The 13,056-nt window shown below is 42.9% G+C and overlaps 1 protein-coding gene across 3 annotated transcripts in view; it reads right to left on the reverse strand.

Annotated features, from left to right (window-relative positions):
• efl1 (elongation factor like GTPase 1) overlaps nucleotides 1-13,056 on the reverse strand; it is a 343,260-nt gene that overhangs the window by 325,140 nt on the left and 5,064 nt on the right. For all 3 annotated transcript variants that reach the window (XM_060941122.1, XM_060941123.1, XM_060941121.1), the window contains exons 2-5: nucleotides 8,185-8,284; nucleotides 5,526-5,593; nucleotides 5,353-5,437; nucleotides 5,106-5,239 (exon numbers count right to left, since the gene is read on the reverse strand). In XM_060941122.1, the coding sequence (XP_060797105.1) occupies nucleotides 5,106-5,239; nucleotides 5,353-5,437; nucleotides 5,526-5,593; nucleotides 8,185-8,275 (378 nt within the window). In that variant the 5' untranslated portion in view covers nucleotides 8,276-8,284. The remainder of the gene's footprint in view (nucleotides 1-5,105; nucleotides 5,240-5,352; nucleotides 5,438-5,525; nucleotides 5,594-8,184; nucleotides 8,285-13,056) is intronic.

The raw sequence follows: 13,056 nt of genomic DNA on the forward strand, positions 1-13,056 counted from the left end.
ATCCCTTTTTCCTCTTTTCTCTCTTATGTACGTGTACACACACGCGTGTTAGATTTGCATGATCAGTTATACATAATGAACTTCAATTCTTTTTTTTATTCTTGTAAATTGTTAATTATGCCTTGCATATCATGGTAATATGTAAATAATGTAATGTATCTATATTGGTTGTAAATTGAATTAAATTCATTCATTCATCTTTTTTTAGGGTATCACAATTTTACAGTTTGCTCAAAGTTTATTTAGCAAAGGTGTTCGTGCTTTGCAGCAGTCAGAGGTAAAACCGTCTGCCATGCATTGTGCAGTCACACTCCCGCCCGCAAAGAATTATGATTTTCAGTCCCGCTCCCGCCTGCCATATTTTGTCCCGCTCCCGCCCGCAAATCCCGCATGATGCAGACGTTCACGTTATTTCTCAGGAAAGTTCTTGTCCTGACACAGCGTGATGGTGCCCCGCCCCCTACTTTGAGTGGATTTGAGCATAAATATCTACAGCTCACGTTCACGTTTGTTATTATTTACCTTGTTTCTGAATTCAGCATGTAGTGTCTCTAATAATAATAATAATAATAATAATTAGTGCTGTCAAGCGATTAAAATATTTAATCGCGAATCACACATTTTTATCACATGAGAAACCATTGTAATTCTCTGATCAGCATAAAAAAGTGAATGGGCTTGCTTTGTACCAATGGTGTTTTTTTTATTTTTATTTTTTGCAAAGCAGAGCTAGTAAGAGAAGTGAATTGATTTACTGCTTGAGTTAGTCTACAACTCTAATCAGAGAGACAGGTTACACAGTGACGGTAGGCTTGACTCAATGCTATCCCAGAAATCCTTCCTGTAATATGCAAATTTGGCCGCCTCTGATTGGACAGCCAAATTTGCATATTACAGGAAGGATTTCTGGGATAGCATTGAGTCAAGCCTACCGTCACTGTGTAACCTGTCTCTCTGATTAGAGTTGTAGACTAACGCAAGCAGTAAATCACTTCACTCATGGTTCTCTTGCTAGCTGGATGTGAACTGCGAGTCATTAGAGTGATCAAAGGATTTCCCGTTAGGGTGATCAATGGCAAATTTAAGATGCCATTCCTCACTCAATCTGGCAATCTGACTCTCTCTGCAAATTTAGGCATCTTAAAATGTTTTTATTAATGCCAAATAAAATATCCAGCACAAATTATATATGATCAACATAAATTAATAATTTATAAATTTTATTTCAAACACGTTTTTAGTTAGCGGGACTGCAGCTTATCACCGCTCCCGCCCACGCCGTATATGTGCACTCCCGCGCATATGTGCACTCCCGGTCCCGCCCGCGCCTGCAATGAGCTTTCAAAATTTGTCCCACGCCGCACTGCTTTGCGGCGGGTCCTGCGGGAGTGCAGGACTCTACTCTAGAGCCCTCAGACCCCCAGTGCACGGAATTCTGGGTAATTTTTCTCTTGAATCAAAATGTCTGCTGCCATGCTTGCCCTGCTGTATTCTTTGATCAAAATAGTGCGGATTAAGGAAAATAAATGTATTTTATTTATATATATATATATATATATATATATATATATATATATATATATGTTATATTATTGTGGCCGACTCATCAGTCAGTAAGTTCAGAGAACTGTAAAGCGGCTGTGGTAAGTTCCAAAAGGAAGTTGAGTTTCCCTGCTACAGTCACGTGACCAACTACGGCAAACGAAGAAGGTTAAACTACAGTGAAAAAGGCGAAGTGAACCCGGTGCGCTTTTTGTTCACAATGCGCAGATTAGGCGAACCATACCGTTGATTTTTAGCGAACCATACTGAGACCACCTCCTGAGGTGGTCTCAGTTCGGTTTGCTTTAAAGGGGTCTGGGTACGGTTGGAGTGTTCACATATGCGCAAAAAATGCTGAGTCATCGATCTGAGTTTGGTTAGATGGCTGAAAGGGACCAAGTGTGAAAACACCCTTAGGTACATGTAAAGAAATGCTGTCGACCAAAAATAGCTTAAAAAATAATGAACTGTTTCAACACTAAAAACCCCCACTATAAACAGCAGTAAGCCATAATAAATGAAACAAAGTCAATATTTGGTGTGAGACGACCCTTTGCTTTAAAAAAAATAAAAAATAGTAGTCTCCGGTACAGTGAGTGCAGCTTTATAAGGAAACGAGCTGTAGGTTTTACTGAGCATCTTACAGAACCAGCCACAGTTCTTCTGGACACTTTGTCACACTCGCTTCTTCATTCTGCACCAAAACCCAGCAGCCTTCATTACGTTTTCTTTTTTTTTTAATCTGAAAAGTGCTCTCTTATGGAATATGCTGCTCAGATACGAACTTTTTTTTTCCTGCAACATGTAATTTTGTGCTGGAAAACGAACATTTGGAACTCTACAATGTTTTAGTCCTGACTCGATAATGAAGAAATCATAAAATAGAAATTTACAGCAAAGTTTACATGGGAGGAAAAAAAAAAAAAAATAGGGCGCCAAAGACTTTTGCACAGTACTGTACATTGTGTGTTCTATGACGAAGAGGAAGTGGTGGTGTTGAAATAAATGAAGCGTGATCATCTTAACTCTTCAACAAGGAGTTGTCTCTGCATTTCCCTCGTGTTCAACTTCCACGCTGGTGACCCCGTCTACTCTCGGATGATTCCCGAGTTCACAGTGCATGATGGATCATGCAGTTTAGTTCACATTGGGTCATTTCTGTTCTACAAGTCTCCTCGCAAATCAATTCGCTAAATACGACTTGATATGGAACCTTGAAAATATTGCCACAGGTAACTTTATCTTGAGAGGACTTCTTTCAACTCCAAAAGTAGTTTATAAGGGACTTGATGTTATTCCACTGCCAGTCTGCCACGCACATTATCCCTGTTTCGCCCACTGATGTGTCGGTATCTGCTGTGGCGGCGTCATCGCGTCCTCCAGCATGCTATGCTGACTCTATGGGAGAAGGCCACTTATGTCCTGTCTATTCATTATTCTATGGGCCATAAGTTCTACATGCTACAATGACTTCTATCATGAGCAGCTCCGATTTTCCTTTTTTCATATACCGTATTCCTCAGAGAATTATCAGGATGGTGTGAAGGTATGAAGAAACAGATACCATCCAAGCCTAGTTGGTTGTGGTATAAGCAGAATAAAGCAATTCTGATACTGCTGTTTTAGGAAAGTAATCAAGTTTTATGTTCCTACAGTGGCATGCAAAAGTTTGGGCACCCTTACTGAAAATGTCTGTTACTGTGAATAGTTAAGTGAGCAGAAGATGAACTGATCACCAAAAGGCAGAAAGGTAAAGACGACATTTCTTTTCAGCGTTTTACGCAAGATTTGTGTATTATTTTTGTTTTGTACAATTGGAGAGTGAAAAAAGAAAAGGAACACCATACGAAAGTTTGGGCACCCCAATATATTTGAGTTCTCGGGTAACTTTTAACAAGGTACCAGACCTTAATTAGCTTATTGAGCTGTGGCTTGTTCAAATTCTTCGTTACGAAAGGTCAGATGATGCAGATTTCAAAGCTGTATAAATTCTCTGACTCCTCAAACTTGTCCCTAAAATCAACAGCCATGGGCTCCTCTAAGCAACTCCCTCGCATTCTGAATAATAAAATAATTGATGCTCTCAAAGCAGGAGAAGGCTACAAGAACATAGCAAAGTGTTTTCAGGTAGCTGTTTCCTCAGATCGTAATGTTATTAAGAAATGGCAGTTAACAGAAACAGTGGAGATCAAGGTGAGGTCTGGAAGATGAAGAAAACTTTCTGAAAGAACTGCTCGTTGGATTGCTAGAAAGGCAAATAAAAACCCCTGTTTGACTGCAGAAGACCTTCAGAAAGATTTAGCAGACCCTGGAGTGGTGGTGCACTGTTCTACTATGCAGCGACACCTGAACAAATATGACCTTCATGGCAGAGTCATCAGAAGAAAACCGTTCCTGTGTCCTAGCCACTAAATTCAGCGTCTGAAGTTTGCAAATAAACATCTAAATAAGCCTGATGCATTTTGGAAACAAGTCCTGTGGACTGATGAAATCAAAATAGAACTTTTTGGCCACAATGTGCAAAGGTATGTTTGGAGAAAAAAGGGTGCCAAATTCCAGGAAAAGAACACCTCTCCAACTCTGAAGCATGGGTGTGGATCGATCATGCTTTGGGGTTGTTGCAGCCAGTGGCACAGGGCACATTTCATTGGTCGAGGGAAGCATGGATTCGAATAAATACCAGCAAACTCTGGAAGCAAACATAACACCAGCTGTAAAAAAGTTGAAGGGGCCTACAATAAGACGATGATCCAAAACACACCTCAAAATCTACAATGGAATACCTCAAAAGGCACAAGCTGAAGGTTTTGCCCTCACAGTCCCCTGACCTAAACATCATTGAAAATCTGTGGACAGATCTCAAAAGAGCAGTGCATGCAAGACAGCCCAGGAAACGTGTAGAACCGGAAGCCTTTTGCAAGGACGAATGTGTGAAAATCCCCCAGGTAAGAACTGAAAGATTATTAGCTGGCTACAAAAAATGTTTACAAGCTGTGATACTTGCTAAAGGAGGTGTTACTAAGTAATGACCATGTCATGTGCCCAAACTTTTGCTTCGGGCCCTTTTCATTTTTTGGTATTTTACGCCTGTAAATGATGGAAATAAAAATGTAATCTTGTGGAAAATATTAAAGAAATGGGTCGTCTTTACCTTTATGCCTTTTGGTGATCAGTTCATCTTCTGCTCACTTAACTATTCACAGTAACAGACATTTTCAGCAAGGGTGCCCAAACTTTTGCATGCCACTGTATATCTGCACTGGACATGATGCTTTATCTATGAAAATAATTCCTCTGAGTAAAAAAGGGGGGGGGGGGGGGGGGGGGACTGAACCATTTGGTGCAAAACTAGATTCTGTAGCTGTGTGCCATCTAAACCAGACTTGAACTGGAAAAGCTGACGCTTACTCAATAACTAAGCTAGTTAAAATATTCTTGAGTTGCCAGTTGCAAATTTATTACACCTCGTAGCTGGAAGAGACACAGAGGAACTGGGTGTGAGGTCAAAAATCTGAGAAAAAGCCAACTTCATTTCCAGTAACCCACCAAAGGTAAGTCCATACCTGAGGACACACTCCTTCTACTGCGTCCACGATGACGATGGCTCCGTCACACAGTCGTACAGCCGTAGACACCTCAGAGGAGAAATCCACATGACCGGGAGAGTCGATCAGGTTAATAAGGTATTCGCTCTCTCCTGGGAAGACACGTGGATATGATGAGTCGACAGCAATAAACAAAACGTCCATCTTGATCCACAGTGTGTATTGCAGGTTTGTGGCCGTAAACAGAAAACGTGCTCAAATATACCCGTCTTATAGTGTAATGAAATGGCACTGGACTTCATAGTGATCCCTCGGATCTGTTCGTCCTCCCGGCTGTCCAGGTACCGGAGCTACAAATACAGCACAATGATATTATGACCCAAAAAGAAATGAAAATCAATCAAAGGAATTGGTTTTTGATGAACAGAATATACACACCTTCCCTGCCAAGCGAGTGGAAATGATGCCATTGCTTGCAACCAAACAATCTGCCAGTGTTGTTTTCCCTGTAAACAGTTGTGGGAACGATGAGCTGATGAAGGTGATGAAATGATGAAAAATGGACATAATCCTAATCAATTCAGTCTGCGATCAGACAACGGTTGTCAAAATATCCAGGATATTCTTGATTTCTTTAAGTGCAATTCTCTCCCTTTTCAGTTTTGGGGGTAACTAGATCATTTTTCCTCTGTGATATGCTTCTCTTTGGCTCATATTTCAGTCCAGGAATGTCTGCAGCTTTCAGAAATACAGCATACCATACATATCTATTCTTTTTTTTTTTTTCCCTGAGCAGTGAAAATGTTTTGGTGAAATGATGCAGATAATAATAATAATAATAATAATAATAATACTGTTTGACCAGTGCCTTATGCAACCTGAAAAGTTCTTTGTTGTTGTGAAGTAATTGGTCCCCCAGTAAGCGAGGCCTGGTCCCCCAGTAAGCGAGCCCTGGTCCCCCAGTAAGCGAGCCCTGGTCCCCCAGTAAGCGAGCCCTGGTCCCCCAGTAAGCGAGGCCTGGTCCCCCAGTAAGCGAGGCCTGGTCCCCCAGTAAGCGAGGCCGAGGCCTGGTCCCCCAGTAAGCGAGGCCGAGGCCTGGTCCCCCAGTAAGCGAGCCCGAGGCCTGGTCCCCCAGTAAGCGAGCCCGAGGCCTGGTCCCCCAGTAAGCGAGCCCGAGGCCTGGTCCCCCAGTAAGCGAGCCCGAGGCCTGGTCCCCCAGTAAGCGAGCCCGAGGCCTGGTCCCCCAGTAAGCGAGCCCGAGGCCTGGTCCCCCAGTAAGCGAGCCCGAGGCCTGGTCCCCCAGTAAGCGAGCCCGAGGCCTGGTCCCCCAGTAAGCGAGCCCGAGGCCTGGTCCCCCAGTAAGCGAGCCCGAGGCCTGGTCCCCCAGTAAGCGAGCCCGAGGCCTGGTCCCCCAGTAAGCGAGCCCGAGGCCTGGTCTTATCCACCCCCATCAGCGACAAAACAAAGTTAATTCTCAAAACTAGACATACAGTAAATCCTCTAATACTGGCCTGTATTCCATTACTGGCCGGGACTCTAATATTGGCCAGTCTCGCTGTCGGAGGAGGTAAATAATGGCCGGACTCTAATACAGGCCGGGGCTATAACCAACGATGTTTCTGAGATCATAGTGGCCTTACACAATCGTTCCGATCTGAAAGACAATTGTGATCAGTGGCGCCGCCAGGCGTATGGCCGTACGCACTAGGCGTACCTTGGGGAGAGAGATATTTTTTTTAAATTATAATTGTTACCTGAATGCTTTGGCAATGCAACATAATTTGAGAGAGAGAGAGAGAGAGAGAGAGAGAGAGAGACACGTGTGTGTGCCGGCGCATTTGTGTGCTTCAGGAGTGGGCGGGGTGTGCGTGACCAAGAAAGCTCATTGGTCAATGCAGATATACTTTTCTTGCACCACTGAGATTCTCTCCAGTTTTGAGAAACGGAGACAGACAATCGTCAGTAGTCAGAGCTTGTGCGAGAATTTATTGAGAAGCGAGTCAAAAATGAGTAAACGAACCCTGAAACAAACGAGCTTGTTTCAGACTTTTACGAAAAAGTCCAAAAGCAGTGATCCAGGGGTGTCATCTGCTTGCCAGTCCTCTCCAGTATCAGCTAGTAACACGGCACCGGCAGCTTCCACTCCTCCGCAACCGAGCAGCAGTACGCTGCAGCTGGATGCGAGCTCAGTTCCTTTGAGGGAATTGCCTTCATTTACCTCTGAGTTTGAAACTAGCCATACATCCAGTGAATTTCATATAAGAACACCTACATCTCCCCCATGTCCTTTACGATCAGAAGTAGATGGTTGCTCCACCTTGCTGACAAATGAGCCATCAGATAGCTTTACTAATGAGCCACGAGTCAGCCCGCTATCACTGACATCAGATTTATCAGACATAGGTAAACTTCAACCAGATGCCTTAAAATGTGCACCGGACTCTGTAAAGCTCAATGTCCTACAGAACCGCTTCAAACCAGACAGAGGGTGGGTGGCTCCTTCTACTCTGATTTTCGGTAAACTCAGAAAAATACCCGAGGAGTTTTTCAGCGAGTCTATGTACCCCACGTTGCGCTACAGTGTGTGTCAGAGTCGTGCGTGCGGTAGTGCTGAGCAAGTTCACTAGATTCTAATCGAGGCTATAAAGAGTTTATTGTTTATTGTCGTGTGTAGTTCACATATGTTGTTCAAATATCAGCCTGTGTTCATGGAAGGCTATTGTTCAATTTCAAGTTCAAGTTCTATTGCAGCCTGTGTTGTCTTTTTTTTTTCGTATTGCCGTGCAGAAAAATTGCAGCTGCTGGAAAGGATGTCTGAATTACCGGTATTTGTTGATAATGTTCTGTATACCGTTATGGTAACTGTACTTTTTCAATAAATGAACCTATTTTATAGGTTCAAATAGACACAAAATCTCATTTTTATTCATTCCACTGGTAGTCTGTTTTGCTCAAATAGAAATAGAGGCCTGCCTCTAATTCTGGCCTCCTTCCAATAATGGCCTGGACCAAGATGCACTTGAGTGAAATAAAGGCCCCGGCCTATATTAGAGGATTTACGGTAATAATCCCAACAACAAACTGAATTGCAACTTACCATGATCCACATGGGCCAAAATACAGATATTTCTAATGCCTGATGCTTTCTTCTGTAGTGCAATGATTTTTTCGAAACTTGTGTGCCCCATTCTGACAATCTAGAAAAAGAAAAAAAAAAAAAAACATGAGTGTTCAGGATGTGACAACGCAGAATAGTCCAACTCTTCTTAGCTACGCATAATGATGAAGCTTCTGGGAAAAGTAACTGCAACAACATATATTACAGACACTTTTCTATTTTCAGTGTGCTTGACATGGCTTGAGAGCCTAATTTGATTCTGTATGCATTTACTTTTGAAACAGGAAGACAAAGCAACAGCGGTCAAGATACAATACATCTTCCACCAAATTTGAACAGACTCAACAGTGGCTTAAGCTACAGTCACATTACAGCTTACGATGGGTTAGCAATGAAAATGTGGCGTTTTGATGGCGATATACAGGTGAGCTAAAAGTTACGGTCACACAGCAGGCGAACATTTGACCATCACACCTTCATGTGCTCGAGACTGGTGCAGCTCGTGTGCCCACGCCCACTCACAGAGCGCGTTCTTGGGACCCAGTCGTTACGGGAAACACCGGATGCTGATTTGAGTGCGATCAGCATGCACATAAGGACGCTGTTTTCACAGAGACTTTGCGAAGTATTATCATCATTATCACATTTGTTCCATGTTTATGACTCTGGTTAAATACTCTGCTGTTTGTGTTGCACTGACTTTGCCTCACATTTTGTTTTTGTAACTATCACACCTGCTAATAAACACTCTTCCTGCACTTAGGGCCCGTTTACACGAGGACGCTGTCGGGTAAAAACGACTAAATATTTTATCGGAAGTGCCTTTCGTCTACACGGGGACAGCGTTTCCGAGGCTAAAAAACGGAAAAAATTGAAAACGCCTTCCAGAGTGGATAAGTTAAAAACAGCCCCCGTTGCATATCCGTCTAAACTACCCAATACGCGAAACTCTGCTCGGATCTGCTCACGTCGGGTACGCGTTTACGTCATACATATGTCATATGCTGTATATGCCAGCCCGGGAAGTAAGAAAGTAAAAAAGTAAGAGCATGTCTGATTACATCGATCCAACGGACCTTCAAGCTGCTCTGGCAGCTTTAATAAACGTCCAGGAGTCCTTCGAACATCTATACCGAATCTGCACATATACCGTTAATGAACAGAGGCGGGTATAGCATGCTCTTACTTTTTTACTTACTTACCATAGCCAGAGTAGTCAAAGTTTTCGCGGCGCAGATGTGCAGATCAGACAAGACGGAAGATGTTGCGCATGCGTGCAGACATAGCGGAGGTCTTTCACAGCACCACCTAGCCGCCTGGCATGCACATCCAATTGAATTCCACACATTTATGCGTCACCGTATAGACGCAGATTTCCTCCTTGAAAGAGGTCGTGTAGACGCGGAAAAAACTGAGAACGAAAACGGACTTTTGCATTTTTGTTTCAGACCGTCCCCGTGTAAAGTGGGCTTTAGATCCGTCTACTCCCACATACCTGACAGAATACTGCACAAAGTCTCTGTGAAAACAACGTCCTTATATGCGTGGGCTGATTGTGCTCAAATCAGCATCAGGTGTTTCCCATAATGACTGGGTTCCAAAAGCATCCACAACGTGCCCCGAAGGATCCCTGAATGTAAATGCACGAATCACTACGTTCAGACTAGGGCTGAATGATTTTAAGAAAAAAAATTGAATTGCGATTTTTCTGGCAGATATTGCGATTTCGATTTCAACCACGATTTTTTTCTTTAAATCAAGTTTCAGTGCAAATTAATTAATACAATGAATTCCATAAAGCTAATGCAAGAATGAAAACTGAGGTCAACAGATTTCAAATGTAGGCCTGTTTATTAACATTGAGTGCCTGAGGAACAAGTTATAATAACTTAAAATAAAAAAAGAGAGCCATCTTTCTTAAGTAAACTTTTGCTTCTTTTACTTTTCCCATCTACAACATATCAGACATAAAAAAAGGTTGATCAATGGCTCAGCAGCATCAAAATATTGCACTTTTGTAAAAGAATGTACATAAGCATTATAAATTATAACTAGAGCCAACAATTCCCCTGTGGGAAATAAGAGTGATGCAGTGGCTGTAGCAGTCGCTATTGCAGGGCCCCTCCCTCCTGTGTGTGTGAGAGAGCGAGCAGCCCCTTCCCCACCCCGCGCTCAGACACAGAGAAAGCGCACTTTTTCCTCACAGTGCTCCCTCCAAACAACGGGGAGTTACACGAAAACGGAAGGAGATATTCACAAAATTCTTTCACACTGAGTGCCACAAGGCTTTCTTGAACGTAATTTTTTTGTCTGTAGTGTAAAAAATGAGGACAATTTATTGACGAAACAAAACATGGGTCAGTAGTTTAGGAGCACTGAGAAAAACAGCGGCTTTGATGATCCCAAAATCGTGTTGTCTGAGATCGCGATTTTCGGTCGAAAACGATAGATCGTTCAGCCCTAGTTCAGACTGCAACCTGAAACGACCCATATCCGATTTTTTTGCCCATATGTGACCTGTATCCGATTTGTTATTGACAATCTGAACGACACAGATCCGATTTTTTTCACATGTGACCCAGGCCGCTTGGATATGTGGTCCTAATTCCGATGCATATCCGTTATTTTCACATGTGACTGCAGTCTGACCGGACAGGTCGCATTCATGCGACCTACACGTCATCAACAAGAGACAAACGTCACTATTCTGCGTTGGCTAATCCCGCCTCTTTGGTGGAAAACAACAATGGTGGACGACGCTTTTTTTTGTTTACGTATTACGTAGATGTGCTTATTACGCGTCAATTTGCGCATGCGGGACACTTTTGGGTCGTTTTCCGTTCATATTGGAGATCGCATACAAGTCTCATATAATTGGTAATGTGAACGGTCTAACAAAAAAATCGGATTTCACAACAAATCGGATATGGGTCGTTTCAGGTTGCAGTCTGAACGTAGTGCAAGTCTCGGCAAAGGTTAGGCTGTGCCTTGCTGCTGTATTGATGAGGCTCCCATGAGCATCGGGGACATAGATTCGAGACAGATATATTTCAAGAGGCTATGCGAAGGCTCTCTGAGCTTCAGGAAGTATTCCCAAACCCATCTGCGAGTATTCGCGGCTTAGTTTGCCAATAAAAACAAACATCGGCACTAAATTTCAATGCAGCATTGAATTTTTTCACCAGGCTTTTGGCCACTCACAAAGCAGAGAGAGACACACAAAAGAAAAAAAGGTGCAAAGCTCGGAGAACATTTGCCATGGATTGCATGATTGGTAGCGATGTGACCAGTTTTTGGTCGTCAAGTATTCTCAAACCCATTATGAGCTGTAGTGTGACCAGGGCCTTAGGAAACCGGATAAAGGCGGGACATGTGTTCTAGAAAGCTTCTGATTGGATGCAAACTGGATGAATACAGAACAAGTCATTGAAAAATTCAGTTTCTCAGACATGATAAACTATAAATTAAAGATGCAGAAGACAACTTGTGTTTTTTTTAACATACATTCTTACAAAAAGATCTAAAACATTTTGATTTCATGGTGACTAACATTAAAAAAAAACAGTTTAGACACTGAATAATAAGAACAATAGGAAATGTCACCATAAATGTAAGATAACGTTACTTGTTAACACTTACTAAAAAAAATTAAGTTTATTTACTTAAAGGTCCCATGGCATGAAATTTTCACTTTCTGAGGTTTTTTAACGTTAAAATGAGTTCCTCTGACCTTCTTAAGTCACCCCAGTGGCTAGAAATTTCATAATGTGTAAACCAAACTATCCCCAACATTTGAGAATGGCGCGTCAAAACGGCACGTTGATAAACTCTTCCCTTGCCTACGTCAGCAAGGGAGATGATCCCCACACCCCCCCTCTGGATTCCCACCCACTGTATGGATTGCCCGCCCAGCTCAAAAGTTGCCACCAAACATGGAAGTTGCGCTGTACATGGATGTGACAACACAGAAAGGAGTCTGTTTTTACTGCCGACGGGAGAGCCCCTGAAGACGCAGTGGCTTAATTTTATTTACTCCAATAATACGCCGTCGAGTCTACCTAAGACGGTGTATGTTTGTCGGAAGCATTTTCCTGATGAATGTTTCCACAACTTGGGACAGTACAGGGCAGGTTTTGCACATCAACTGTCACTGAAGCCTGGGTCCGTACCAAGCATCCCTGCCGCATCAGCCACAAACACCGAACAAGTAAGTGTATAACTGTTAAGTCGTTTTGCCGTGTTTTAAAATCGGTGCCACGTTAGCCTTGCAATGGCTACATTAGCTGTGCAGCTAACCGCTTCCTGCAGTTAGCCAGGTACTCTGCGCTACAAAACCAAAAAGCATGCAGCATGCTCTGTTATAATAGCCAATCAAAACAGTTTTTACAAACACACCCACATTCTTTTTTTTAAGTCACTCGTTCATTTTATTTGTTTGTTTGTTCAGTAAAAACCCAAACATTTGTTTAATTTATTTTATTTCCTCGCGTCACACCTTAATGACGTCAGCGCGCGGTATTTTTCCCTTCGCGGTTTGTTCCTTCTCTCTCGCCATAGTAAGACACCCACATCCGCTTGTTCTGACCCACTGGAGGTAGCATCACAGTGCTGTTAGCCAATCAGAGGTAATACGTTTACATGTCATGAATAATAATGATAAGACCCGCCCCCACCCTCTACCCTTCCCCGCCTCCTGCTTCTCATTAGCAAAACGACGCACTGGGAAAAGGGCTGACATGGGGCTTTCTCCCAGGAGGCTATATCTACGTGCCGAGGGTTCAATTTGAGAAAGGCTGCAGATATAACATCCGGAAACCTCCACGAGCCCGTTTAAAGCATCAACAAACCACC

This window comes from Neoarius graeffei, chromosome 15, assembly GCF_027579695.1.
Source record: "Neoarius graeffei isolate fNeoGra1 chromosome 15, fNeoGra1.pri, whole genome shotgun sequence".
Classification (NCBI taxonomy): Eukaryota; Metazoa; Chordata; class Actinopteri; order Siluriformes; family Ariidae; genus Neoarius; species Neoarius graeffei.